Here is an 8,972-nt window from a genome sequence, read left to right as displayed (position 1 = left end):
GGCTCACGAGCGAACCTCAGTCTAAATTGCACTCAAGTGCCATGTCGAGCAAACTCTCTGTATCGCATCCACTCGAACTCCCTGTCGAGCAGATCACGCGCGAACTCTCTGTGTAGCATCTCCGCTCGAGCAGACTAAACTAGACTCCACAATACTCAATGTGTATATATATATATATATATATATATATATATATATATATCTTACACAGCAATCTGAATATATATTACACAACAATCTGTTTATTCTGTTCGAGTACTATTCTTCTTAGATGATTTCAGATGGCATATGAAACTCAACTCTTTATTTTCGTTCGATTTCTAGAATCTGGGATATACGTACTTAGATGCAAAAACGTTTAACAAAACTGCATGACCATTAAAACTATAATAACAGCATGCAGCTTCGACAATCCAATTCCTTGACCCAGAGATCTGGGGTTCTGGCCATTGAAGCTTTCCATCAGTCACCGCAACTTATTAAAGGCAAATTGTGGACTTGTTCTAGTTATATGAACTAAAACAAAAAACAAAACAAAATCATCTCAAGGTTTCCTACCCGTTTTCCTTCTTTTCATTATTGGACTTTTTTATGTCAGTGATAAAGCATGCTTGGACTTCCAAGCTCTTGGAAGTAACACAAGATTCTGCAATGAAATAGCCCCAATAATTCCAGCAAGATAAACATGTTAGTTTTGTCGTCTATATTATTTGAATTTCAGATTATGACAAATCAGATTAATTAGGCCTAATCTCTCTATAATTTCTTTTTCTTGTTTCTTTTTTGGGTAAGTAAGCCGCCTCTGAGAGTTAGTAGGGCTACAGGAACAATCAGGCCTGTTTCGTTGGAGAATCTTGCTAGTTTTAAGGCATTCAAACAAACCAAGATCGGCTCCAAGAAAAGGAAAAACAAATTTCAAAAAAAAAAAAAAAAGACAATCTAAAGATCTGCTATGGGGTAAAGATTAGTGAAGAAAAAAAGGTATTTACCTACTGCAGAAAGAGTGCAATGGAAAGTATTGAGAAACCCCAAGTAAAACACCTAAATACATTCTAAGAGCGATAAATTAAAGACAATAAATCATGAACATTGTCCCCATTTAGTACAATAGTGGAAAACCAATAACCAACCCAAACCCAATAGGATGAAAAAGAAGCGAAAATGTAGCTCAGAATTAAACACAATCGATACAGAAACTAATCCGTCTGGGGGCACCTATTACAGTTTCCCTTTTTGAATCCAACTTGCATTTTAAAAAAATAGAAAGAAAACTTGGATGCTACCATTAAGTAGCAACCTTAATCAGATAGTAATATTAAACCATCATCACAGTTTATTTCAAGTGGTCATTAATCAGACAGATTCATCAAATAGTAATATTTTGAACAACTTGGTTTTTATAAGGAATATAAACTACATTATACTAAATTTTTTACCAGGTTTTAATTGATCGGAATTCGACACAGGCTGACAAACTTTCAGAAAGATATCAAAAGATAGATACTTGCAAGACAAGATGTGCATCTGAACATGACCTACCATCCAGCACAGACTACCCTGTCATTTCTTTCCTTCATATTTATCGAATTCCTCCACCTTTCTTACCTGCTTGGAAGTCACATCTTGAGCTTGGTGGCCGGCCAGTCAAGAGTTCCAGAGATTAGTTAGATCCTTTTACTGGTCTTCTCCATGGCCCTGGGAGCTATGAAATAAACAGTACAAACTTCAGAGTATTACAGTGTACCCATCTATTGCAAATTTAATATCCGTACTGCAAAATAAGGCATAAAATTATCGTACATATCAAGTTAAATACACAAGTGACAACTACGGATATGAATACCAAGTTGAAGCAGTGATTTCGTATTTTGCTAGTCAAAATGCAAGAGTTACCCTTCCCAACCAGACAAAACTCAAAGGTCAGTCTCATTATTATTTTCGAAGGGCGACACTACTGCAACCATGCCTTCAAACACTAGACTTCAGTTCTAACTACTTTTAACAATGCACACACACCACTGTTCATGGTGCAGAATCCACAAATCGATGAGTTAATCAGACACAATGTAAAAGCCATGAAGATATGATGGAGAATCTGACTCTTAAAATTTCTTAGGTTTATATTCAGAACCATTTCCATTCTAACATAATGGTTGGACCAATACCAAAGTTAGTCATTCTACCCTTCAGCTTTCAAATCCTCTGAAGGGAAAATAAGTTCATTGCCAGATGTAAATCCTCCATTAGCATAACACTGACACTTCTACTGAGAGTTGAAAACATCCAATCACCAATCTGGCAATCTGGAGGATTCATGTCCGAATTTCCATCTCTTTCAAACCCCCCCCCCCCCCCGGGGGGGCGCTTTTTACAAGTTGTTTTATGTAAAAAATGTGTTGGAATATGTTCATGATAAAACTTAGTCTAATTGAGTTATAAGTATTTTGGGTAGAGATTAGATTCAAACTGGATAAAAGAATTGGAAAGTAGCAAATTCGCTAGACCTAATGAGATCAACCTAGTCGGAGTATAACAGTCAACTTTTGATCCTGGCTGGATTAAGGTGGGCTGTGGAAAGCTAACTCAAATACCTACAACTTCATTTTCGCACTGACTTCAAATCCCAATGTTTACCAAAACAGCTCGATATTGGCGTTAGCGAAAATTAGAGGAAACACAATTTTGCGTAGATTTGGAGTCTTTAATTGACCCAAGAGCAATCTCAATGGATTAGCCAAAGCTAACCCAAGTTTTAGCTTTTGTGACATGAAAATGCATTTGCTTATTTCATTCACATCTAATCCCACATTGGATTATCAATTTATTCTTTATATAATAATAAAATAATATTAAATTTATATTTTTTATTTATTTGTTTTTATCATATTTTACCATTCTACCAATTATATATTAATTAGTAATCATATTCTACCAAGAAAAGAAAGGCAATGCATAGCGAAGAACAAAAGTAATCTTATTTTAAGATTTGGTTCATCTACAGTAAAGAGTAAAGATGACTTTTTTTGCATTTACTGTAGCATAAACTAACTGTTCGTACACTTTGCATGATCCAACGCACACGATATTTTGTTCTAACAGTTCCCAACAGGCATTTTTTTTACCTTTGGCTAATCCATTGAGATTGCTCTAAACAATCCCAAAGTGTGTGTGTGAGTGTGGGTGTGTATTCAGGATGTCTAGGGTTAAGCGACAGGCCACAACAGCTGATTTCATTGTATTCTTGAGAGAAAACCCTAGGGAGATTTATTGAGCCTGCTTGACACTCTCTCCTGATAAACAGACCTTAATCACTTCATTTTAATATCTGATGTCTTGTGAATCCATTAATGTTGGGGGGGGGGGGGGGGGGGGGGGGGAAGTTCGTTGGCTAGAGGTCTTTCCGGAGCTGCCAAGTTACAGAGATCGAGTAGGTACTCGTGGAGAAGCTATAGAAGAGGCCGGAGGTCCGGAGTTGCCGAGATGCAGAAATCAAGTGGGTCACTTGTGCTGCTGGAAGCCATATTTAGATGCTTCAAGGGTTTGTAAGTGGTTCCAAATTGGTTGTAACAAACTGAATTTCTATGGTGGATTTTAAAGATGGTGGCTGAGCACCAGGAATGATTTTTCTTTTTAAGAGTTCTTCAAAAATTTCTCTTCATGACCAAAAATCTTGTGGTATTTGTGATTGCCTACATATATTCGTCTAATTTGTTAATTATTTTTCACTGCATATTGAAATTTTAAATTGTATACATCTGTTATTCAGGATCTCTGCAATTCGATATTTTTCAGAAGGCAATACAGATTTCACTAGGCTAGCCATCGACAAGACCAACGATTACACATGATAATACTGAGCAATGAGAACCAATGTGCTATGCATACATGTGTGCATTCATAAAACATACATACCTAAGCCAATGGCATCAGAACCCCTCATGATTTTCAGCCTCTTGCACGATTCAAAAAACATCCTGTAACAAACCAAGTTGCAGTCAGATTGGGAATATCACAACAGAAGAATATCAACATCCCAACAATAGAAGTAAACTTTCTTCAGGGCAAAGATTCATATGCAGTCATTTTCACGTAACAAAACATCTAACTTAGGCCAACAAATTCCTGTGCAATAGTTCAAATGTGTTAAGTGAAAAAACTATCTCAGCGGCCTCAGCCTAAAGTCTTATCCGATGGTAAAATTACAGAGCAACCTGTATTTGAAATGACAAAATTATCAACCTTATGTACCTGCATTCTAATTCATCCAACTGATTCAATTTGTTGGAATAGGACTCTCAATCCACCTCATGACAAAAATTCAGAGGCAATAAGCTTTTCCACATATGTATTTGTTTAAATGAAGTGTAACTAAACTCTAAACTGTATGGGAATGGATGACAACTTGGGCAGTTAACAATAATTCTTCAAATTTGTTTCGCCATGCAAAAACTGGAGATTTGAATAACATTATCACTCAGGTGTAAGAATTCATACGAATCTTATATTCTCTTTCACTGAATAGGAGTGAAGAAGAGGGTTGGATTGATATTGTGACTCTGATTTTACCATCATCATGTAACTTCCCTTTATCTCTAAAAAGCTGGTCCAAGAAGGATATATGTTTATAGTATTTTTAGCCTTTGATTGTACAGGATCTCAAGTTCCATGTTGATAGGACACTGAGAAACCATACAACCACCATCTAGGATAAGGAAAGTTTATTGCATACCATACTCGCATCAACCTTTGAATTTTCCTTTAAAAAATATAAAGGATGATCCAAGGGTGATAAAAGTGTCACATTTTACATAGTGGGATGAAAGTGGAATGAGAGCGTGGTATGTAGCATTACTCCTAGGATAAAAACTAGACACTCAGTATTGGATAGATGGCTTCCTCTAACCTAACAAAATAAAGCACATAAAGCTTTTCCAAATATTAGGACCTATAATTGAACTCTAACAAAATGGTACGCCCCTTTCACTGCTTTCATTTCTAGTAATCCTTGACATAGTTCAACAACACGAATTTTGTTAACTTCTAATGATTGGGCATGTCAAGTTCACAGTGCTTCAACTGAAATCACATTTTAATTCTCCCCACCATGTGTGGACATACGCATACTAAAGGGGCTTTTTGACCTTAGGGAGAGGGAGGGGGAGAGGGAAGGGGCTATTGGCTGTGGCCCATCTGTTCTCTATAAGGCTCCACAACCAGCTTCTTAGAAAGATATGTATCCAAAGGTCATTCATGTTTGCCAACACATGAAAAAGGCAATGGAATATAGCACAAAGTTTGAGCATAGGTCTTTAGTTCTACACAAATAAAAACATTTTCTCAAGTTGATCATTAACAATTTTTTAACTCTTCACTAGTTTATCTCAAAGGAAGCAATGAGAGAAACATAAGGCAGATAAGATGGATAGTACAAATGGATCAATACTTACACCCACGGTACATCCCCTACAAGCATCCAGTCACCATCTTTATCCTCGTATGTAAGCACATAATCTGATCCATGTAGAAGATCCCTTAACTTCCTCTCACTCAGCATTTCCCTCCCCAGTGCTCCTTGGGATCCACATTGACCTAATGTCATAATAAAGATTTGTAATTAATCCCCAAGGGAAAATGCAATGTTTTCCACTTCACCACAATAAGAATTCTCCCAATTTCAAAAATTGTACGATATAATTTTTTCAAAACTATGTTGCCATAACAATGAAGACTAAACATTATCTTACCAATGGTAAAACAGCTGAACATCTTCTCAAGAGCGGTTGACAGCTCTTGATATGTAGAATATGTTCTAAGATCTACCTTCCTCTGATAGGGAGCACCATCCATGCTGACCTTTACAAAATGGGCACTGGGGCTGTTCTTTGGAGTGGTGGCCAATGAATTCTTCCTAAATGATCTAATTGGAGGCCAACCAACAACCTGAGCCCTGTCCTTGGTAGAAATTACAGACCAGTTATGAAAAATTAAAACATCCTTTTATTATAATAGTACTCTCTGTTACAACTAGGAATTGAGGACAATTTTTGTAGCATTCTTCACTTACTTGGGAGCCAGAGAGCTGCTGTTGTTTTTTGAAGCAGTTTTATGGTTGTTGCTAGTTCCATTCGTAGCACAAGGATCTTCCTGCAAAATCTTTCCAGAAAACTCCAATATGTGTGAGCGAGCCCCATAAGACATGGATGATGGCCCTACATTCATCCCTGAATTACCAGGAAACTTCCCTTGCCCCACAGATTGTGGAGGTTGGGAATCAGAAGTCGCATGAATCATCGAATTTCCTGCAGTATGCACACAACCTTTAACCTCTGAGAACCCATCTATAGTGTCGGAGAAACCTCGCTTATTTCCCGAAACAACATGCTTCTGTAACAACGAGCAGATTCCTTCCTTTGAAGGAGTTAAAGGAAACAGTGGCTTCTCATCGAGTTTCCCCGTGTTCAGCAAGCAAAGCTCAGGTGTTCGTTCGGGGGATCCAGGAAGGCCAAGCCTCAGTTCTGTTGACTTCAAGTTCAGATTGTTCTTTTTCTCTTCTGACAAGCTCGAGACTGCAGAGCAATCCACTGAAGAACAATCTGACAAACCCATGTAATTACGCTCCTTTAGTCCTGAACCATTTTGGGAGATACAATCCACAGTGGGTGAAGAAGAGCCATTGCTCTGCTCTCCCTCGTCAGCAGTCAGCAGGAGAGGAGACATCAGACTCAAATACTTTCAACTGTTTTGGAAGTGAAAATTCTACCTTAAATGAACCTACATTCACCAAAACGCTGTTAAGCAAAACATGAAAACCCAATAGTAGTTACCCAGAAAAGAAAGACAAGGTTTGCTCTGAAAATTGACTTGGAACTCTAGAATTGAACTATCTAGCCTATTGATTATGACCTCCATGTTAACACTTCGGACATTTCAACTGTGTAGAAAAAATAATTTTTATTACATTAAAACATTTACTAATACAATATTTGATTATAATATTAAAAGAACTACAAGAGATGGCAGACTCTTACCTCTCCCGAGGCAGCAGCTCCTTCAACCCAAGGGGTGGTGGAGGGTGATCTCCATTAGTATGGACATGGTGTTTGCAATATTTAATTAAATTAAAACTTTAAATTTTTTTAATTTAATTGTTTTAAAAAGAAAACGTTTTTTTATTTAAAAAATATCTGTTGTGATTTTAAAAAAAAGTTATACAGCATTAGTATGGATATGGTGTTTCGATCAGTTTACTAACATTAGAGTGACAGGGGGACTGATTTAATCAATGGTAAAAATCCAATGAGAAAAAGTTAATTGTGTAGTTCAATGACCAGTTTTCCTATTAAACAAACCATATAGGCTATTTTAGTATTTAAGCATAACTTAAAAGAATAAAATTAACGAAGGAATGGAAACTCGGAATTTCTGCATACCTTAGGATTATTAGCTTTCAACCCCAACTTGAAAATCAATTAAGGATCTGAAATTCAAAATTTCTAAACAACAAAATGAGAATCTGCTGAGCACACATCCCCGAAGTTCTTCTCATAATTTGTGATACTTTATCATATATATAGGATTAAACCGTGGGCCACACCAATCAAATTACTGCTTTTAAATTTTAAGTCTTTGGAATGATACCGAATAAATTCATTCATAAAGTAGACAACAGGAATAAGCTCCCAGACCAGACTACATAGCTGTTTCGTTATATTTTAAAAGATTAATAATAATTAGTAGAGAGTAGATCATCCGACAAAATCAGATTAATTTTTCCCTCACAGACAAGAATAATACCTAACTCTTACGACTAGATCAGACTGAATATGATACAAACAAACTGCTTATATATATATATATAAACAAACTTGAAATGGCTAAAGTCAAAAGATTTTAATGAAAAGGAACAAAAAAAATAATGAACCGTGACCACATCAAAAACCCTTTGCCGACCCTACCAAATTACTAATTGCTTTAACCAATAAGTGAAAGATTATAGTAAAAAGAACAAATTTGAGCGACATAATCTGATTCTATGCCAATATGAAAGTTGACAACAAAGGAAAATTAATAGACTCCAAACAGAAAAAACATCGGATTCAGACGACGATGAGATCAGGATATAATAAGCTCAACTAACGTTCTAAAACACAAAATAATATCAATTCAGCTGCGCCACCCATCTGCATGAACTAATATTTACGTTGCCAAAATAATTTAGAGAGATTTTCTTCTCCAAAATAATTTAGAAATTTGAAAAGCATGCATTTTTCTAATTTCCAGCTCTCTCGGAAACCAAACAGACTAACAGAACAGGGTAAAAAGACAATGAAACTCAAGAGATCCACAAGTAAGGAGGGAAAGGAGGAACCGATGAGAGATTACTACTCAGAAGCTTATCATAAACCAGACAAAGAAATCTAAAGAACAACCAAAAACAATATTGGAAAAAAAAATGGAACTTGGTGATATTTCGAAAACAAAAAAGACAGCTGAAAATTACAGAAGCAAATCAAGCAAGAGAGCCGACTCGGATTTCAAGCAAAATGAAGGCCCGTATCGCATATAATCGACTACAATAAATAGATAAAGGGGTAAATAAATAAATAAATAAAACAGAAAGTGAAGACTCAAAGGACGTACCCAAGCTTTTCTTTTGTGAATCGGACAGAGAAGTAAAGGCCGATTAACACTCTGAAATCAGCAAGATGTGCACGAAAGTCGAAACGACGAGAGAAGAGCAGAGAGGAAGAGAGAGTCTCTCAACGACTCTCAAGGGCCTTCCATCAGGCAGAAAGCAACAGAAGCATTAGGCAGTGTTGCCGAGAAACTCGAAGCTCGTGAAATTAAAAATTGCGGTAGGGGCAAAGCGGAAACGAAAACAAAAGGGTGGCGTTGTTTTCTATTAGCTGACGATACAAAAAATTAATCCGATAAACGGTTCAGATGACTGCAGGGTACAGTCAGAGCCGTAT

At 36.6% G+C, this 8,972-nt stretch overlaps 1 protein-coding gene across 1 annotated transcript; it reads right to left on the bottom strand.

Annotated features, from left to right (window-relative positions):
• Positions 1-1,310: 1,310 nt before the first annotated feature.
• Positions 1,311-8,939, bottom strand: LOC121262629 (auxin-responsive protein IAA9-like). The gene is made up of 7 exons (XM_041165186.1): positions 8,641-8,939; positions 7,431-7,493; positions 6,065-6,771; positions 5,745-5,947; positions 5,448-5,589; positions 3,913-3,974; positions 1,311-1,702 (listed from the first exon to the last, which is right to left on the bottom strand). Exons 3-7 carry the CDS (start codon positions 6,715-6,717, stop codon positions 1,665-1,667), a joined length of 1,098 nt encoding a protein of 365 aa, XP_041021120.1. The 5' UTR covers positions 6,718-6,771; positions 7,431-7,493; positions 8,641-8,939; the 3' UTR covers positions 1,311-1,664.
• Positions 8,940-8,972: the final 33 nt, after the last annotated feature.

This window comes from Juglans microcarpa x Juglans regia, chromosome 4S (assembly GCF_004785595.1).
Source record: "Juglans microcarpa x Juglans regia isolate MS1-56 chromosome 4S, Jm3101_v1.0, whole genome shotgun sequence".
NCBI lineage: Eukaryota > Viridiplantae > Streptophyta > Magnoliopsida > Fagales > Juglandaceae > Juglans > Juglans microcarpa x Juglans regia.
This window is presented reverse-complemented; position numbering and strand designations above follow the sequence as displayed.

Coding starts and splice junctions, on each gene's coding strand:
- LOC121262629 (XM_041165186.1), bottom strand. CDS start 6,717: ATGTCTCCTCTCCTGCTGACTGCTGACGAGGGAGAGCAGAGCAATGGC. Junction 5,948..6,064: donor AGCAGCTCTCTGGCTCCCAA/GTAAGTGAAGAA, acceptor TACCAAGGACAG/GGCTCAGGTTGTTGGTTGGC. Junction 5,590..5,744: donor GTTCAGCTGTTTTACCATTG/GTAAGATAATGT, acceptor TTATGACATTAG/GTCAATGTGGATCCCAAGGA.